At 33.0% G+C, this 22,081-nt stretch overlaps 1 protein-coding gene across 1 annotated transcript; it reads right to left on the bottom strand.

The window, feature by feature from the left end:
* Window positions 1-12,537: 12,537 nt before the first annotated feature.
* lwr (ubiquitin conjugating enzyme lesswright) lies at window positions 12,538-21,382 on the bottom strand. The gene is made up of 3 exons (XM_072541901.1): window positions 21,224-21,382; window positions 17,116-17,384; window positions 12,538-12,850 (listed from the first exon to the last, which is right to left on the bottom strand). Exons 2-3 carry the CDS (start codon window positions 17,381-17,383, stop codon window positions 12,636-12,638), a joined length of 483 nt encoding a protein of 160 aa, XP_072398002.1. The 5' UTR covers window position 17,384; window positions 21,224-21,382; the 3' UTR covers window positions 12,538-12,635.
* Window positions 21,383-22,081: the final 699 nt, after the last annotated feature.

The raw sequence follows: 22,081 nt of genomic DNA, 5'->3' as shown, positions 1-22,081 counted from the left end.
AAATTTAAACATAAAATATAATAAAATTTATACCTATGATATGCTAAAAATTTTGGCTAAAAAGTTTGGATTTATTCATTATCCAGACATTAAAGCAAGGTTTAACATTGATAATACAAGATTATTTTGTTAATTCATACTTCTTTTCATTTCATTTTTTCTTATTTTTATTTCTGAAAATTGTTATTCTTCTTTTTCATTTATTCTTGCAGCTTTTATATGGTGGCGAAGTCTTTTGATTTAATTAACAATTTCTTGCTTATCGAATTCTGTGTCACAATCATTAAGTAAATACTCCACCTTAACGATTTTGAATTTTTCGAATACAGTCTCCATTCTCTGCATTCTAGTTTGAAGTTCTTGGTGTAGCTTGTCTAAACATTCAAGTATATATCTTTTAGTTTCATTTTTGAGAGATAGTCCGGCATCTTCGGCTGTTTTTCAGACATTATCTTTTTTAAACGTCTCCTACTTTTTTTTAAGGAAGATTCCCATTCCCATTTCATCACATTTGTCTGAAGCAAACTGGAGAGCCTTCGTAACCAACTCATATCAACTGTCTTCCAAAAAACTTCGGAGTTTTATTACGACGTTTTTAAGGCCTAAACACGCCGTCTGTAAGTACCTCTCTGGACTGTTTATTTCTTGCAAAATGTCCCCTTATAAATGTACACCTATAACTTCCAATAAAATCCCCATCTATGTGTAGATTACGAGAAGACATTATATACACTTTGTAAAGTTGCAAAAACCTTTACACTGCTAGGATTGATTTCAAATGCATGAACTGCACACAAATTGAGAGTCTGGTTCGCACAAGGCACAAACATGATTTTGCTATTTTTTTCCTTGATCCTTGCTTGGACATTTGTATGGATGCCTAATATAGTGAATTTCGTTATCATAGCCTTGACTCCTACACAATTGTAGATCCCATCCATCACTTTCCAGTGCATTTATAATATCATTGCTTATTCAATATTTGAATAAGCTGTTTATGTGACTGCAACGTGTATTTTTATTTTATAATTTTTATGCCGATTTGGAGGTCCTACATGTCAGAGGCCCATGGCGGATCGCCTACCCCGCCCCCTTAGTTACGCCACTGCCGTTCATTCCAGTTTTTCGATATATTATGCTACCAGTCTTCTCGAATAACATAATAGAATTGATTAAAACACTGCTTCCTTGTTAATACAATGTCATTTTGTAAAAGTGTCCAAAGGTATTACTTACTTTAAAGTTTAAAATCGAGAATTTAAAATCCATTGAGAATATTACTTTAAGAGGATTTTCCTTCAAGTCCGTCCCTGGTGAAGGAAGTATCGAGAAAGTGTAGTAGCTTGTAGGCAATTGCTAACCTGTGATTTTTATTTGGAAAATAGTAGTTCGAAATTCCATAAAAAGTCTTTATCGAAGTACCGGATTCAAATGAATAATTTTTATATTTATAGATTTGATTAATGTTGAATTCATGAAATAAGTGCTCCTAAAATCATATTATAGAGGAGGGCTCATGTAAGAGACAGAGTTTCGCAGGATTTAACTTCTTCCTATCCGTTAATCAAAATTTATGATAACGTTAACAAACTGTTTTTAACAGGTATGAATAAATATTACAGTACACTAATTTATACGTTTATATATTGAATATTTCCTGTAATCTACATAAGCTTGGTTCTCTGCTTTTCTGTCTATTATTAGTCCAACGTAATCATATTTTTATTCACCGAAAATTTGTCTTAAATCGCTTGTTATCGTTTCTTTATTTTTTATTCTATTAGTAATTTAAAATTGACAGCCATTACTATGAACTCCATAAAATATACATATTACAGAGAAGAAAATAGTATATAAAACTGAACATACTCTTGTTTTTCTTAAGTCCAATCTTAACATAAGTCAGTACCTATGTGGAAAGTGAACAATGTAAAAGAAACATGAATTCACAATATATACCATGGAGTAAAAACATTTGCGAAAAACGCAAGAAACCCCAAATGAGACAGTAAAAGAAATAAATATTTAAGAGGGGGAAAATACAAGAAAAACAATTAAACCTTAATAACCGTCCCGTTCTGAAATGACCGGGGAAGCTCTATACTGGCTCAGACTTCACGTCATGCAGTACAGACTGTGTGACTTCGCGTCCCAATGTCACACATACACAATGTCACATAAACCCCATACACATATACAAAATACACAACACACATGCTCACATACATCATGCTCAATCGCCCAATCATCAGACAGCCGCACAACAACTATATTATCATATGGTTAGATTTGTGATTTGAATACCGAGTTCTGCAATCCTGAGGTGTACAAACATCTTGTCCATGGGATGCATGGTACGGGACGAAAAGTGTTGCCTAAGCTATGCTCCGAAGAATTGATAAACCGGACTAATTATAGTCTCGACATGGTTTGAGTGACCCTTCTGTGTCCACAAATATAAATATAAAGGGAAGGAGCAGAGAGACAAACCCGGTATCGGATTTGATCTCTGCTCCAAATAGGATCCTATATATTACAGATCTACCGTCCCAAGGACTTGTAATGTTAATGAAAGATGTACAATAAGTAAGTTGGCTACAATACGACCGTCGTAGAACAGACGGCTTCCATAAAAGAAAAAAACACTTACACGTACGTATACAAAGTGGCAAAGTTAACAAAGTGAACCAGAACAAAATGATTGAAGTTCTACAAGATTGTAGATTTTAGAATTCAACTGATCAGTAATTCTAAGAAAGCCGATTCCTTTCGGAGCCACGTTTGCGGCCTGATCAGATTCTAAAAAGACCCGTTCTAGGTATTTATGGCATTGGCAAACACTTAGACTGCAGTTGTAGGCAATATTATCAGTTATTTTCTCTGCATTTTCTAGCAGAATCTGAATGTTGCTCTGAAATTAGTCGAAAATATGAAATATACAAGGGGGTGGTGTGTAAAGGGGTAATGAAGCGCAATACATGATGCCGTATCCTGTTAGCATTACTCAGCCTCTCCTACTCAATTCCTATCTTCACCTCCAAGTTGCTACACACCGGTAACCTGAGGAATCCCACTGGAGATTGGGTAACCAACCCCAGTGGAAGGTGGGGTCAGGGCTGACGAAGAAGGGAGCCTAGGTCCTCCGATGAATAGGGGTTTAAGCGAAGGGCTAACAACCCTTTCCTGTAAAACTCAATTGTTGCGAATACAATGGCTAATGAAACAAATGAACGGATCTCACAACAACGAACTCAGCAAAGAAAAATGAACATGATTATGGATTTAAAATTTGGAACCTGGAATGTGCGAACCCTCTTAAAGACAGGAGCTATGATAAGTACGGCAGAAGAAATTGAAAAATACGGGGTTGAAATATTGGCACTGCAGGAAATCAGATGGAAGAGCCAGGGAGAAATTCGTAAAAATAAGTTCTCACTATACTACTCCGGAAATGAAATGAAACAAGGTGAAAGAGGAGTAGGGTTTATAGTAACCAAAAGACTGCGAAAAGCCATTATCGCATTTACACATAACGCATATATACGCATAACGTGACTATGGTTAATGTATATGCACGGACGGAAGAGGCTGATAAAGACGAGATTAAAAGATTCTATGGAGAACTTCAGGAAGTATGTGATAAAATACAAAGACTCGATGCTGTTATAACATTAGGCGACTTTAATGCTAAGCTGGGGAAGAAAAACCTTTCGTAAACATATTTGGGAAAGATAGTTTGCATAATGCAACTAGTCAAAAAAATAATTATGTAGTTGTCAGTACTAACTTCCAGAAAAAAAGATATCCATAAAGGAACATGGAAAATACCAGGAACCAATAAAGCCAATCAAATTGACCACATCCTCATCAAAAAGAAGGGCAACAGACATAACTAATGTCAGAACGTATCGTGGGGCGAACTCTGACAGATCACTATCTTGTGGGGGCAAAATTGCAGCAGAAAATCGCGTCAGTGGCAAAAGGGAAAAATAGACAAATTAAAAAATGGAATGTTGAAGGATTCAAAATCCTAGAACATAACAACAGACACGAGAGCAGAAAATGCTATAAAAGAAAGCACACAGTCATTTAGACCAAAATTGACAATATGGAAAGACAAGGACAGAGAACTACTAACAGGAAAATAAAAAATTATAATGAGATGGAAATAATGATCAAAACGAGACAATATATTTTACGGCGGAGCAGCACATTGAACATCCGAGTTATGAAGAAAGTTCAAATAATAAAGAAACTAAAAAACAGTAAAGCGCCAGGAACGGGCGGAGTTTTGGCAGAATTGTTGAAATATGGAGGAACCGAACTCTGGGGAAGAATCCATTACCTGTAAATTTGGCATGGACCAAGGAGCAAATGCCGGAGGAATGAGCAGTTGGTCTTATACAGCCAATATATGAAAAAAGAGATAAGAGGGAATGCCAGAATTACAGACCAATTACATTGCTAAATGTAATATACAAAATCCTTTCTGGCATTATCTACACTAGATTGTCAGTATACTCCGAAAATATAATTGGTGATTGTCAAAATGGATTCAGACCAAATAGAGCCACTGCAGATAACATATTCATACTTAGAACAATAAAAGAGAATGCTTATGAATACGTCATAGAACTATATAATATGTATATATACTTTAAACAAGCTGTTGATAGTGTGAAAAGAGACAAAATGCTGGGAGACCTCCGAAATCTAGGTATACCAAAAAATATATATCAGCCTCATAAAAATGGCGTTGCAGGGTTCAAAAGCCGCAGTTAGAGTAGACAGAGAACAGTCTCCCCTGTTTAACATCAACATGGGGGTGAGACAGGGAAACGCACTTTCAACCCAGTTCTTGAATCAGTCATCAGAAAAACCAATGTAACCGGCCATATAAATACCAAAACAGTACAAATTACTGCATATGCAGACATTGTCACCATTATTAGTAGAAGCAAGATACGACTAATGGAAACGTTCAAGGAAATTGATCATGAAGCACAAAAAAGAGGGCTTAAAATAAACAAAACAAAAACTCATGAGCATCAAAAGAACACCTGAGAATGAAAATAATATAGCAATGGACAACTATACTATTGAACGTGTGGATGCCTTCACATATCTGGGCACAGAAGTCCTTCCTATTTCCAGTAGAAATCGTACATACTATGCTAATAAAAGATTGATGACATCGAAATTATTAGACACAAGAACAAAAATGACTATCTACAGAACTTTGATTAGACCCGTAGTAACTTATGGTTGTGAAACCGGGGTTATGACGAAAAAAGAGGAAGCCCAACTCGGAACATTCGAGAGAAAGATACTGAGAAAAGTATATGGCCCGGTGCAAGATAAAGACGGCACATGGAAAATCAGGAAAAACGACGAGGTTAATGAACTGAATGAAAGGTATGACATTGTAAGATTTGTGAAAAGTCAAAGACTGTCATGGCTGGGACATGTTCAGCGACAAGAAGATACGAAAACGACAAAGATATTACAGTGGAAGCCGGTAGGAAGCCGGAAAAAAGGAAGGCCCAGGACGAGATGGTTGGATGACGTGGACGACCTAAAAATCATGAATATAGACAATGGAGGAGAAGGGCCCAAGAGAGATCTGAAGGAAAGGACATAGCCAGACAGGCAAAGACCTATCCAGGGTTATGATGCCAAAAGAAGAAGAAGAAGAATGAAATATACAACATCAACAAAACAAAAGTCAAGATATTCAGTACGAAAATAATTAAAAATATATAAATTATCACCGATGAGAGAGTAATAAAATCAATATCGACACGCACACGTCTATGCCCAGTATTTAATGAAAAAGTGATCATTCCCAGGAAATAAAAACTAGATATGAAAAATAAAACCTACGATAAATTACTTCAATAAAAAGTGCACGTAAAGAGAAGCATCGAGAGAAGACAAATATCCTGGCGGCTATAAAATTTGAGGACCTGGTTTGCAGCATCCACCAAGAGACTCTTCAAATAAACCAAGAGCAGCAACAAATAAAATTATTAGTCTCTAATGATTGCCAATATTTGGAAACAAGAATGAAAAGAAGAAAACTTCTTACGCATATCTGTACAAAATGCCAAAGATTTTCAGCAGAAAGCACTAGAAGTTGAAATATTTAAAAAAATAATAATAACTATTGGTATTCTTTTAATACCAGAAACTCATTGCTGCTGCTACAATCATAAAAAATTGTATCTATAAACTACCAAAATTTGAAGAACGCTTACAAGCAACAAAAGTTTCAAATTTAACAATTAAATAAAAGCAACTAAAGCTAAACAACTACTAAATAAAATACAGAATAGGTACGGAACTTTTGACAAAATGTGATCAACCAAGGTAAAAAGTAAATAAGTTTTTTATTACATCAGAGCTACCATCATTACTCTTCTTAAACATAACGGTATAAGCCAACGACTCGTAAGCAGATGAGCTGATAAGTAGAAGGGCATTTTTTTATCCTGAGATTGGTAAATCGGTCTCGAAGATGGAAGAACTTATTAACAAATGTCAACGGCACAAAGATGCAGAAGGCAACGAGGAAGCACGGCATTAAAGACTCGAAGAATAGCCCTAGCACAATTAGCATGACTACAACAAATAATAGAAAAGATATTACTGATCATGGAATTCGGATACCAATACAAATTTTGTTTAAAAAAAAAAATTTGTTTAATTTACTGTTTGTATTTTCAGAACGATTTCCGAAGTGGAAATTGAAACGTCAATAAACGTACTTTAACCTTTAATTGTGGCTTATTCCCATTTAAATAGTAATTACTTTAAAATGCCACAAGAAAATAGCTTCAGAACAATATAGTGAAATTCTTTGAATTGTTGTATAACCTGATCTCACTGCCAGAATACAATTATTGCGATTTTTCGTGAACTGAGTAGATTTAATCAATTTTATTGCGTCGTAAAGAATATAATTTATTGTTTACACAGTAATATTTATTATTCACTAGTGGTAGTACTATTTGTGAAAATTTGCTGTTTTTAATTTAATTATAAAATAAAAATATTGACAATTCAAATATTGTCAAATATCAGAAACATCAATATGACCAAACGCAACATGTCATACACATTCTTGTACCGCGCGTGACCTGACTTTAAGGGGTGGCCTGAAAAATGTATATTTTTGCAAAATTTTGGAGTACGCTTAATTCGTAGAACAATTTTAACATTTGTTTTTAATAAAGATTTCAGTCCTCTACAAATAGTTTCTTATGACTTTTGATGTAAAATAATTAGGGACGCAGGAATTCAACAATTTAGAATTTCCCATTTCCTATGGCCCGTTTGGCGATTCACCACCCGGTATATCTCACCCTTGTCTAGCGAGTAGGTCACTGAGTTTTACTTAAGTCAAACGAATTTTCATAATCTATGAAACACAAACATCTTTTGTCCGATTTTTGCATTTTTTTAATAGCACTGTAAGACTAAAGAGGGTTTCTCTGGTTCCCCACCCTTAATGGATCTCAAACTTTTCATCACTTAAGTTTTGTTCGCATTTTATGTATATTCATTGGTGAATAACTTTCAAGATAATTTTAAGAACATGACTCATTAACCTCATTAATCTAAAAGGAGGGCATTTATTGGCCCCATTCTTTTTGGGTATTGGAATAAACATTGATTCCAAGCAGTCTTGTGGGAGGTTGCTGTTTCATAAACTTTAACAAGTTGATGTAGTATATTTCGTCTACTATATTTTCTATATAGTAGACTTTCTCCATCAAAGAGTTTTAACATTTCTACATATATGTCATCAGGGCCTACCATGAGATATTTCGGACTTCTGTTGTCCTTGAAGAATTCCTAGATGTACTTTACCCATTCTTCTTTTAAAGTGTTTTTAATGTATCACTTATTATCTGTTATAATTGTTCGATTATTTCTTTATTTTCTTGTGCTAGTTAATATGATGCTTCTTTTGTAGTTTCTCTAATTCATTACAGCGTTCGTTCATCCTTTCTTATTAGTCTTTTATGTGTTTCTCTGTATTTAGTTTCATCTGTTTTTATACTTCCCTTTCATCCCTTAACACGTCACATGATTAAAGCCTAACGCTATGCTATTGATAGGTGCTGAGAGTATTTTTTTTTGTAAATCGTTATAACTGCGATTGGTTTCTTGTTGGCAGAATACATTTATAAAGTTTTTGCTAAATTTTGTCTTTTTTAACGCGTGAAGCTCACAGGCGTCGTCAGCACTAGATCATTCATGTTTCACTAAGAGACTCACATATGCGTCTTTGATTTTTAAATTGAAGAAAGTCATTATTGTTAAAAGAAACATTTATTGGAAATTTTAATACAAAACATATTATAATAATAATATTAATAATTACAAATTATTATCATTATGAAACTGTACAAAACAATTTCCAAAACAAAGGCCAGGATTTTCAGGACAGAAGCAGCACTCAAATATCGTATCTTCTCTTAAATTATTCTTTGAACATATCTTACATATTTTTCTGTTTATCCGACCTTTACTATCAACATTTAAAATGTTGTGCTTGCCTGTTGTTTGTATGCTGGAGTAACCAATACTCTTTCAGAATTTTTTAAAAGATATTCGTATAAATTCATTTTTCTACCAGTGTATGGAGTATAACTTTTGTACAAATAATAGGAATTTAATAACAAGACTTGAAATACGTAAATACCTATTTTTTTATACCATCTGAGCGTCTTTCGCTCACATATATAGTAAGCGAGCATTAGATCTTTGCGATCAACACCACTCATAAACTCATTATATTTGGATATAGGTAGGGGTTTTATTTTTATTTTGTTTTCAGTTTCGATAAGATCATTTTTAAATTCCGTGGATATGTACATAACTTCTCTTTTATCTCTCCACTTTCCTATTAAAATGCCATCTTCGTGTTGCCCTACTGTCTGTCCATGTGCTAGTTTAGCTTCTAAAACTTTTTTACGGTTACCTTTTCTCTTGGAAATTAAAGTTCCTGTGCAGAAGGTATTGTTTTGTAAAAGCGTTTTTGCTAAATCAACACTTCCATAAAAATTATCTATAAAAAGAGAATGCCCAACGTAAAGTTTATCTCGCATTAGTTCTAAAACTACTTACACATCCGTATTTGTGACGTTTGCTTTTCATATGTATTCGAAAAGATAATCTACCACGCCACAATACCATACTTTCATCAAGGGATAGATTTTTTCCTGGTTGATATATTTCAGTCATTATATTATTGAATTAATCTAAAAGTGGTTTAATTTTATAGAGTTTATCTTCTATTATATCCTCTTCTGGATTTCTGACAAAAGCAGTGTTCCAGCAGTCCTGGATTCTATTGGTTTTCCATGTTCCCATATGCAATGTAAGTCCAAAAAATGTTTTAAGTTCGTTAACAGACACAGGCTTCCATTGATTTATACGTGAATGTTCTGCAACACCGGATAAAAATAACAATTCGGCATAAACATTTGTTTCCTGCACTATCATCTCAAAAAAAAATATCTTCTACAAGAAGGCAACAAAAATCATATGGAAGACCAGTCCCTGGAACATAATAATAATAATAATAAAGGTCTTTATTTTTCCTTCAAATTCATACAATACACAAAATATATGATTTATATATGCATAAAATACAATAAGAAAGAAAAAATGCCGAAGATCAGTTGGTGCTGATTTCAAGAAATCAGTACCTCTGCTTTTCATCTTAAGCAAGAGAAAAAAAAATATATATATTTTTTTGCATGTTATGTAACAATCAATTAAAAACCATAACCTATAGAAACATTTAACATTTAAATATTGTCCAAAAACTATCACACAGTTTATACATACTTCATAACAGGTCATCAAATAGTTGCACATGTGTTACTCAGCAATTTAGATTTAAGAGATTTCTTAAAAGATATAATCGATTTTAATTTGAATTCTTTAGCTAATCCATTATATACTTTTGATATTTGATATGTAAATGAATTTTTGAATTGTTCTGTACGATGTGGCGGAGCTGTAATTGTATTTTTATATCTTATATTAACATTATGTATGTCAGTTCTGTATATAATTTTTTTAAAAAGATATGCTGGTAGAGAGTTTTTGATAATTTTTTGGAAAAGACAAGCAGCATGTAGAAATCTTCTCTTTTCCATGTTCAACCATTTTACATGTTTTAATTTGTGAGAAATAGGCTGGTGTCTTCTTACACCACAGATCAGACGAAGACACGAATTTTGAACCACCTGAATTCTTCTCCTGTCATCTGAACTAATACAAAGCCCATACACAACATCTCCATAATCCACAAGGAATTTATGTTCCTGTATTTAGCTGTATACCATATATTAAAATCCTTTGTAAAAGGTATATATTTAAATATATACCTTTTACAAAGGATTTTAATAAATTTTTTAACATCTCCATAGTTAAATTTTGATAGTACCAGACTTTCGCACAATATTCTTTTTACTTTGTATGACAGATAGCGGCGATTATGGTAAATTGTTCTTAGACTGAGAAATGCTTTACTCACACAGGTGTTAATATGTTTTGTAAATTTGAGGCGATTATCCAAAGTTAAACCTAGATTTTTTGCACTAGTTACAGGTTTAATGATTTCATTATTACTATAATAACCCAGAAGACTTGGTAAAATTAAAATTTTGCATTCCAATAAGATCGTCTTTCCACGAATCCCCACTTAAATTTGGCTCCTCCTGTATATGTTCATTCCTACCTGCATTTCCATGTAACGCTTCAACCAATCCAGAATAATCATTTTCTTCTTCAATATCTAAAAAAAAAAAGAAAATAAAGCAATTGTACAAGAAAATCCAATGCTCCAAAATAATTATGTTGATAATATTCTAAAAGGTTGATATATTAGAAATAATAATTTCAAAACATGTATACAAATGAAGTTATGACATAATTTTGAATTCATTTCTCAAATTTCGTATTGGTATCATATCTGTACTTTATAATAAACATACCTGTGTCTTCATCTGACAGAATTACACTATTATTGAATTCACTGAATTCATCTTCACTAGATGAATTATTATTTAATATATTATATAATTGATCAGTACTATAATATTTTGATCTTTTACAATGTGAATTATTATTTGCATTTATTTTAACAAACATCAATAGTTTGACAACTAAAAAGCATGGCAACCTATTATGTAGGTACAAATTCTGTAATAGATACGGATTTATGTTGTTGACTGTGATAATCAGCATTATCTTTTCTAATAATGCAATAATTATCCAAAATAAAAAAGTCTAGCAAAAAATAGTATAAGGTTAATTTAAATTTAGAAAATATATTAATTTAATAAATTTGATATGGCAAAATAAAAATAATCTAAATTTAAATAATTTTATGAATTAGTTTTTGTACTTGGAGAAATGATTTTCTTTTTGATTACCGGTGGCTTTTCTTTTTTATTTTTATAGTGTTGGTGCAAAACATAATTATTGTGAGTCCATCTTTGGAAGCCTTACTTGCAGTGATCATGTCTTCTCTTAGGGTATAAGCTATGTTAGATAATGCTTTCGTCGAAATAAAAATAATCCCGACTTATCTGCCTTAAAATATCTAGTGGTGAGTATCGCTTCAATAAATTGAGCAGTTTTTCCTTTCAATCAGAAACTACTAAGTAATTTTCCGCAGCTGTTTCGTGATATATAAATTTGAAGCAACTATTTTGTCGCTTTCAAAATTTCTTAAGCGTAGAAGAACTAGAAGCCTTCATATCAATGCTTAGTTCACTTGAAATTTCTACTGCTTTTCTTTGAATAATTTTACCAGAAACAATATTATTTTTTAACCCCAATTTACGAAGCAAATCGAAAATAATTTGATTTAATACAGCACCCGAGAAGAAATTACCGAAACACAAGTGAAATTGAAGAAGGTAATGGAAACATTCTAAAAGGAGAAAAAGAAATAATAAGGACATAGACGGAGTAATTCTCATTATGTATATATAAATATCGTGGCCGGTCTGGCAGGACCAACCTGTCACTTCTGAAACAGCTTTATATAAACGACAGGCTAATAAAAAAAGTAAACCGGGAATACCTAAATTACTTTAGCCATAAAAACGGGAACTATGGAACTATTGGTAGTAGAAGGAAAGGTAGAAATTGTTTTTGAGAACCTCTTGATAACTAGCTTACAGGTTGTAGAGGAAACAGATAGTTTCCTCTACAAACTCTTTCAAAAAGTAAACTTATACACAAGGGTGTTTATGCTAGACAATACAAAAAATAGGTATCTTAAAAACTCACACGTGCGTCATCAGCATATGACTGAAGCGATATCTTGACGCTCATACGCGTGATTAGCATGCAACGTGTTAATGATAAAATTTCCTGTGCCTGACACTTTTAATTCTATTGGAGTCAATGTGAACTATTTTTTGCCAAACCACTCATATCTCATATGACTTGATTAATACTGTTTATAATAATTATTATATGCGAAAGTCTGCAATAAAAAAACCATTTTGATAAAGCTTATAATTTATTACATTTACCCTAATACATATGTCTTAAATGAAATGATTAAAAAAGAAACTTCACACATACAATTAATTAATAACTTAACTTTCTTGGTGGCTCATGGCTCTAGCTTGAGCTCTTACTCTCTTCTCATATTCCAAGCGATTTTGGCAGTAAATGGTGTAAGCTTCGGCCTGTGCAGGATCCTTCACGTTTGGCTCATTTAACAAGTCTTGAATGCCCAAAAGAATCTGTTTGATTGTAATAGCAGGTCTCCAGTCCTTTTCCTCATCCAATAGCGACAGACAAACAGTACCTGAAACAAAAGTTGAAAATATAAAAGATTATTTAGTAATTATCTATGTAATAATGTATGTAATCAATTTTTATTCAAAAATTAATTACCATTAATTGAATTAAAAATATTTGCGGCCACTTTTTGACTGGCAACCTGTTATCAATGTATTCTACTATTCTTAAATATACGTAAAAATGTAAGTTTGATTAACTACATTATGAACATAGTGTTGCAGTGAGGTCTTGGACTATAAAATTTTTATTTCCTTATTTTATTTTACAAAATTTACCGGGACCCCAATTTTACAATTTTAATATAATGATAGAATAAAATGTAAGTTTTAACACAAATATACAGTATATATATATATATATATATATATATATATATATATATATATATATATATATATATATATAAATACAAATGAACCTTAATGTTTTGTCAATAGTAGAGTGCAAGCCAAAATTTGTGAAGAAAAAGAATGAAAGCCAAATCAACATGTCTTAATTAGTTAATAGGGATATTTCATTTAATTTTTAATCATCAATCAATATTATGATAATTATCAGCAATCCTATAATAGTTAATTTTAAATGCAGCAAATCTTAAAAATTTGTGCTCTCTCTATCTGGCCCTTGTGAGTCTGATATAAGTCTTCTTCTTGTAGTGCCTATCTGTGTCGGATGTTGGCAACCATCATGGCAACCTGCTGCTCTGATAAGATTTCTGGTTGTTGTGTTGAACCACATACATAGTTTTTTCAGCCAGGAAATCCTTCGCCTTCCTGGTCCTCATTTTCCTTCTACTTTTCCTTGTACAATTAATTGCAGCAACCCATATCTTTCGCTATTCCTCATGGTGTGACTGAGGTATTTGATTTTAGATATTTTATTGTGGTTAAAAATTATTTTCTTTTGTGCATTCTTAATAAAACGTCCTGGTTAGTAACGTGGTTGGTAAAGCATATCTTCAGGATTCGACGATAAAGTCACATTTCGAAAGCTTCAATTTTCTTGCAAGTAGGGTCTGTGAGAGTCCACAACTCAACTCCGAACAACAGTATAGGAAATATATAACATCGTAGTAACCTGATTTTTATGGTTACTGATAAGTCACGGCAATATACAGAAAATGCAAGAAAATCTTCAAAGCAACAATATAAGACAGGCATACAGATATCTACGCAATTTAAGAGAAGGATACAAACCCCGAAAAAATCTATGCAGAAATCAAGAAGGGCAAATAACCATTGATCCAAAAGAAATAAAATCAGTCTGGAAAACCTATTTCCAAACTCTTTTAGGGACACAAGAAAATGAAGAGCATATGAACATGCATAACAATGAGGGAGACACCGAAAATATAGAACCCCCAACGATGGAAGAGGTAAAACAGGCAATACAAGCACAAAAGAACAATAAGGCTCCAGGTATTGACAACGTCCCCCCTGAGCTATATAAATTAGGTGGCGATCACCTAGTAGGACAAATGCATATGCTCATGAACAAGATTTGGAATGATGAAAAGATCCCTAATGATTGGAAAACCGGGATTATATGCCCAATCTATAAAAAGGGGATAAACTGAAATGAGAAAATTATCGCGGCATAACCCTCTCGTGCACGGCGTACAACATTTTTACTTAAATACTAAACAAACGACTCCAACAACTAACTGAAAATATTGTTGGGGAATATCAAACCAGTTTCTGACAAGAAAGATCTACAAATGACCAACTATTCACAGTGAAACAAATTTTAAACAAATCGTGGGAATACGACATTGACGTCCACAACATATTCATAGATTTCAAACAAGCCTACGACTCAATTAATAGGAACTTCTTCTTCTTCAAGTGCCATCTTCGTTCCGAAGGTTGGCGATCATCAGGGCTATACGTATTTTCGAAACTGCTGACCGAAACAATTCGTTGCTGCTACAGCTATACCATTCCCGTAGAGTCTTTAGCCAGGAGTTTCGTCTTCTTCCTATGGACCTTTTTCCTGCTATTTTCCCTTGCATAATTATTCGAAGCAGTTCATATCTTTCGCCTCTTGTAATGTGTCCCAAGTATTGCAGTTTTCGTTTTTTGATCGTAAATATGACTTCCTTTTCTTTATTCATTCTTCTCAAGACCTCGACATTTGTGACTCTCTCGGTCCATGATATTCTCAGGATTCTGCGATACATCCACAGTTCAAATGCCTCTAATTTTTTGGTATCAATCTTTTTCAACGTCCATGACTCCATTCCGTAGAACAGCACAGAAAGTACGTAACATCTCATCAGGCGAAGTTTCATTTCAAGGCTCAAATCTCTTCCGCACAACACTCTCTTCATTTTAGTGAATATGGATCTGGCTTTTTCTATTCTTATTTTGATTTCTGCTGAGCTATCGTTGTCTTCATTTATAAAAGTGCCTAAATATTTGTATTTGCTAACTCGATCGATAATTTCATTGTGTAAATATAAATTTTGGACATTTTGTGTTGATTTCGATATTACCATAAATTTAGTTTTCCTTATGTTCAAAGATAGTCCATATTCTTCGCTGTAGTCTGCTATCTTATTCACCAATGTCTGTAGCTCTTCAAGTGTTTCTGCGATCAGAACGGTGTCGTCGGCAAATCTCAGATTGTTTAATAGGAACAAGTTACATCAAATATTGCAGAGCTTTAATATCCCCCAAAACTACATCTGACTGGTAAAAACAACAATGGATTCGTCAATAGCAACTGTCAGAGTCCAAAATGAGCTCACTGAAAACTTTACAATAGTCCAAGGATTAAAGCAAGGAGCCGGGCTGGCACCGACACTATTCAACCTGACCTTGGAATATGTGATAAGACAGCTGAATATAGGAAGAGGTAATCTCCTAACAAATAAATCAATACAGATTGCCGCCTATGCCGATGATATCAGCATCATGTCTCGCAGAACAGAAGAGGCGGCAGAAATATATTCACAATTAAAAACAAAGGCAAAAGAGACCGGACTATAAATAAATATTCAAAAGACAAAAAAGTTAACACAGGCAAGAGCTAGGGGAAACAGGCGCACAGTTGAATTAGAGGACGATATTGAAACGGTAGAAAGTTTCACATATTTAGGAGTTTCATTAAACACGGATGGAACAGAAGAACCAGAAATCCAAAGAAGAATAGTATAGGGAAACAAAGCTTATTTTTCACTTGATCATGTGTTCCGCTCCAAAAACACACACTGGAGATCGAAAATCAGGGTCTACAAAACTATAAGATATTTGGACGTATTAACGAAAACGGAATATGGAGATCCAGGTACAACCATGAACTCTACCAACTGTTCAAAGAGACACCGATCTCAGAATTCGTTAAACTTCAGAGACTTCGTTATGCTGGTCATGTAGTACGAATGGAGACAGAAAGATTGCCGAAAAGAGCCGTAGATAGTAAAATGCAGAGTGCAAGACTAAAAGGAAGGCCACGGAAAAGATGGGAGGATGAAGTGGCAGCGGACCCGCAAAATCTGCTAGACATGAGAAGCTGGAGAAGATCGGCGCGGGACCGACAAGGTTGGTGGCATAGTTTGGAGGGGGCCAAGGCCCGATTTGGGCTGTAGCGCCATTGGAGAGAGAGAGAGAGAGAGAGAGAGAGAGAGAGAGAGAGAGAGAGAGAGAGAGAGAGAGAGAGAGAGAGAGAGAGAGAGAGAGTGATAAGTCATGGCATTTGAATAGCTTAGATACAAGTAAGATCAAATAATTTATGCATACTCGGGAAGAAACCTGACAAAAAAAAGTATAGAGTCTTTGATGTATTTATTGAGAAATAAATACAATTACATTTAATAAATCTAAGCATGCTCTTTTCCCACAAAACACACAAGCAATATACTCAGAAAAAGTGAGCCTTTCATCAAACAAAACATCAGATCTTTAGATGTGTCCATACACCTTATATTTATGTCATTTGTGTAGCTGGCAATCCATGGTAAGAATAAAAGAATCTTATATAAAAAAAACTTGTTTACATTTAGAAATAAGACTGACAGTATTGTTTTCTTGTTCTTAAAGTTTTTTCCCCTCTATTCTTATTTACTGTTAATCATATCATTGTTTGGGACATTGTTTATTTGATAAGTTATCACATCAAAACCTCTCAGATGACTATTAATAGGTTATGAATAATAATATAGAATCATAATTCTGAAAAAAAAAAAATAAGGAATTATTGGAAAGACTGTAAAATACTGTCCATGATTAATTACTTATTCATAGGGCATTTATAGTCTTTAAACATTACCTGATGGATATACATTGGGATGGAACAATGGTGGTTCAAATTTGCATTTGGGTGGGCTAGTGGGGTAATCTTCCTTGAATAGCATTCTCAATTTGTAGTGTCCTTCCTCCCATGGTGTCCCTTTTTTTCCAGGAATGGAGCACTCCCAATTCATTAAGTTAAGTGTACCATCTTGGTTTTTGGATGGTCGGGCTACAAAACCAAAGGGATGATCTTTTCTCCAGGCTTTTCTCTCTTCAGTCAAACGAGCCCCTGCTATACCAGACATTCTGCAAGTAGGAAAATTAATACTGATGACTACAGTCTCTTTATTATAAAATAGTTACTATAATGTACTATATAATTTTTAGTTATAAAATTAACTGCTATAACTGTTATACTCTATTCACTGAAGTCAGTCTCAACTGTCTAGTAAATTAAGTAACTACTTAATTTTGTGCTATGTTGGTCAAATTTTGACTTACTGGAAGTTAATATAAAACCAATATGTGCTCATAACCAAACTGTAACTTAAAAGTCAAAAATTATTCACATGCAGTTTCAACAAAATAAAACTAATACATCAATTAAAAATTTTTAATTCTCTTTTCTCGCATTGTGCCAGCTGCATAAATTCTTTTTTCTTTCAATATTGTGAACAGCTTATAAGATGAAAAGAAGTTGTAAAAAAATACCCTTTGGTTAGAGGGTGGAATGGAAAACAGACTCGTTTAAAGAATTAAAGGACAAAGGACCACCAGCCCGGAGGCTGGAATGAAAAACAGATTAAACACTAACTTATATTTAATGCTAAGATTAATAAATAGCAATTTCTGATATCTGTCCGAAAACACTGTGATATGGGATATTTCACTACACTTTTCACTGACGCTATTTTCACTATTATATATAATTACAAGTAGAATTGCTTAGCGGAATGTCGTTTCTATGTTTAAAGCGATTTACTAGCAACACTGCTGGTTTGAATAGATTAACTGTTTATATGAAAACTATAACTGCGGTTTTAGAAAACACTAGTTACTATAAATGATTGGCTTGATAATTTTTATGAATATTGCGATGCGAGTGTAACTACTTAGTTACAAATACCTATGATATATTAATAAGCGAAGAGAGTATTTGTGAGCTATATATAGCGAGTTTAGCTTACGATATTTTGCGACCGACTTTTGCAATAGCTTGTTCTGAACTGACTGATAATATCCAAATTATGTAGGCAGGTAGTGCAGGGTTCGTACCCCTAAAAGTACCGTTAAATATCTTTCTTTATTCCTTCTAAGAATTTCAATATCATCATGGTTAAAAATTAATATCAAGTGGAATGGAATTTCTCCAGAGGGAGTGTTTAAAACACTTGGTAATTTTAATACTATATCAGCACCCAAGCCTAAATCTGATTTTGTTGTGCTAGCACCACTGTAGGGGATAAACTGGAATATTTATCCATCAGATGAACAAAGGCACCATGATTTATACCCAAAACACACAGGTTGTCCCTTTATAAACATTTTTACAGAGTTTTTCCAAGATAGGGTACCATTTCTTCGTCTATAGATAAATTATATGCGAAAATAGAAAATTGCAGGAATTTTCAATTCATTATGTCAAAGAGGGGTGAAGTTTTGCAAATTTATCATTTTTGTGTAACACTATATTATCACTTACGTGAATACATTTTTTGATACACTGAAATGTATTTCTGCTCATGCAGTTCTTAATGAATGCCACATTCTTATCCTGGTCCTTGCTCTAGTACATATCTATTTGTGGCAAGGTGTGATATCTTGTAAAAATGAGTATTCATAAAAAACCTTTTCATTGATGCATTTGTTAAATGAAAATCGTAACAATTATTATCATGGGCATATTTTAGGTAAAATTAACCATAAGATTGTAAACTTCATCATGCTGGAAACTGGAACTGGAAACATTCATAAGGGGTTTATACTAAACGTATATACTTGACATTTTTTATTTGATTTGCTTGTTGTTGACTCAACATCGAATAAATCCTTTGACTTGGAATAGGAATGTCTACAAAGCCAGCAACTTCAGATTTACTTATGGAAGGTTCCAGAAGGACGGTATCTTTGCAGAAATCTCAAATGTACCGGCAATCACTTGAATCTCATTGTCACCTACAACGTCATGTAATAGACGATATGACACTAAAAAATAGTGAATAGGTTACCTGTTACATCATTATCAATTATTATTTCTTCATCTGTCAATTCGTCACAGTCCGAAGGTATTATAGCTATTTCTGCGACCCCATTATCATTATTACTGAGATTCTCCAAGCTATTAATTCCAATAAAGTTTTTAGCCCTTTTAGAGTTATGTTGCCAAATCAACATATTGTCTACAACACTACACAACATCCTAGCCCTAGATTATAACAAAACTGAATACCACAATACCAGTCTTTCTAACACATATAATAAAGAAATATCCCATCAAATCAGAGTCACATGTGCGCAGTGAAATAACTGCATGTGCGTTAACTTGAAATTCCTGACCAGACAGGATTCAAAGTTTTAATTCCACCAATGGTTCCTTATTGAACCATTATTTTCAAACACAAGATTTGTTAACAAAATTTTTTTTGAATTTTTATAACAATTACCGTACAAATAAGTTAAAAAAATCAACTTTTAATTTATTGCACCACAAAAGGGTTTTACCAATAAAATTACTACACTAAAAATAAAGTTGTGTTGAAGGATTGAAAATGTCAGATATTTAGAAAATATTTTTGTAAAGAAAAAATGAGTTTGGAAATTAAACAAAACTAAATGGTGCGTTTTCGCACCATTGGTGCTAAATCAGTTAATAGTGACATCTAGGAATTTTTGTGTTGCATGTTTCTGATAATGAATCTGTCAAAATATTACCAAGCTAAGCGAAGATACTATATACTAGATACTAGGGTTCTGAAACTGCTTTCTTGTGGCATGTATAATTTAAATATTTTATATGGGATTAAGCCATAATTGATTGTAATTAAAATTACGTTTTTAACCAACTAAAGTATGACATTTGCACTCCGGAAATTGTTCTCAAAAAAGATTATTTTTAAAAATTCTAGGAAATATCGTGAGTGGTGATAGGTATATCATAACCTATCAACAACTCATTGGTTATATCATTATATTTCCCAGAATTTTTAAAAATAATCTTTTTTTGGGAACTATTTCCAGAGTGGAAATCAAAACATCAAACTTTAGTTAGTTAAAAATGCAATTTTAATTACAATCAATTGTAGCTTGATCACATATAAATATGATATTTAAATAAGACTATAGGGATTTTTATTTGTATTTTTCTGACAATAACTGTCAAAATATTACCCAGCTCAGCAAATCCACTATTATACTAATACATAAAATACTTAATTCACAAGTTTCAAAATATGGATTCAGTCAACATCAAATGAGAAGTTATCCAGTTCAAAATAATAGTCTCATTATATGCAGTGAACATGGATCTTCATCAAGCTCTTCCTGTAGGGTTCAAATGTTCTAATTTAAAACTTTACTGAAAAAATTAGAAACATAATACATGGATTGATCTACATAAAAAGTATATGGGTGTATTGAGATTTGGTGGTATCACAAGAATAAAAAATATAAATATCTGGATTTGACGAATATAAATGAACTTTCAACAGTTTATATTGCCATTAAATACTGTTTTTATACCGGAACAAATGGCATATATTGCTACCAAATACATATTACATCTAGAACAACGGAAACAGCAGACGCTTGTGATAGAATTACACAATTAAGTAACTAAGTTAATAACTAAAAATTTATAAAAACAGGAATATTAGCTACATTCAAATAGTTATAAATTTTTTCATCCAGTTGACAACTATTAATTGTCAGTGACGATTGTTTATACATTTTCTTTGTATGTAAATTATTAAAATTAGGAAACATAAGTACATAATCAGCACAATGCAATATTTCTCATGCTACCTCGTTTGCCGATGTAAAACGCGGGCAACCACCTTAGGACGCCTATGGCTCACAAGGTAAATTTATCTATAAAGATGTCTCTTCTCTTCTTATAATTAAGTAAAACATTTGAGAATATAACTTACTTAGATATGTAACGAGTAAAGCTACCGATTACACTAAATTCGAAGATTCTGTATTAATTTCCGACTACAACCACAAATCACAGTTAATAATCACAGAGCCGACAGCCGAGGGAAAATGCTTGACAAGAGGCCATCAAGAGACAGAACAGAACAAAAAATTTTACCGTAACACGTAACGACGTAACAAATGCTTACACCAGACCACTATTATCGCCAGTTGTTATTGGTCATGGTATACCACAGAATACTCCATCCCAACGGATGGGAACGTTGGGATGGAGTATTCTGTGTGGTATATGGTATACCAATTGGGCCAATAGAAATATTTTAATCAGGTAATGAAAACTTGTGAAGAATCCAACAGTATGCAGTATGCTGTAAGTAGTAAGACAATCTGGAAACTCTACGTCATTGGAAACGGACCTAATAAATACAGGGTGGTCCTTTTAAGTAATTATACAAATAATGGAAACAGTAGATTCTAAACTTTAAAATATTACGATTTAAGTCAACTCGCTTTAATAAAATATTGATATTAAGAAAGATCCAGGGAGTTAAAGTTGAAATTTAAAATTTTATTTTTCTCTATAACTTTCATGTTTGTGTACATTTATGCATAAAAATAAAAAATTATAACTGGTAACTTTTGAGTACGACGATGAGGAATTATAATTTGATGTATACTTTGATGTAGCTGATAGAGGACACCGCATATGTGGTATAAATTTGAGCTTAACTTTTTGCTTTTCAAGTTAGCCCTATTTGTGTCAAAAAACTTTAAAGATACATTATTTCAACATAAAAAAATATCATTAGAATCTATGGAGAGGGCATCACGTGATTAAAAACGACCTTACC

Source organism: Diabrotica undecimpunctata, chromosome 1, assembly GCF_040954645.1.
Source record: "Diabrotica undecimpunctata isolate CICGRU chromosome 1, icDiaUnde3, whole genome shotgun sequence".
NCBI lineage: Eukaryota > Metazoa > Arthropoda > Insecta > Coleoptera > Chrysomelidae > Diabrotica > Diabrotica undecimpunctata.
This window is presented reverse-complemented; position numbering and strand designations above follow the sequence as displayed.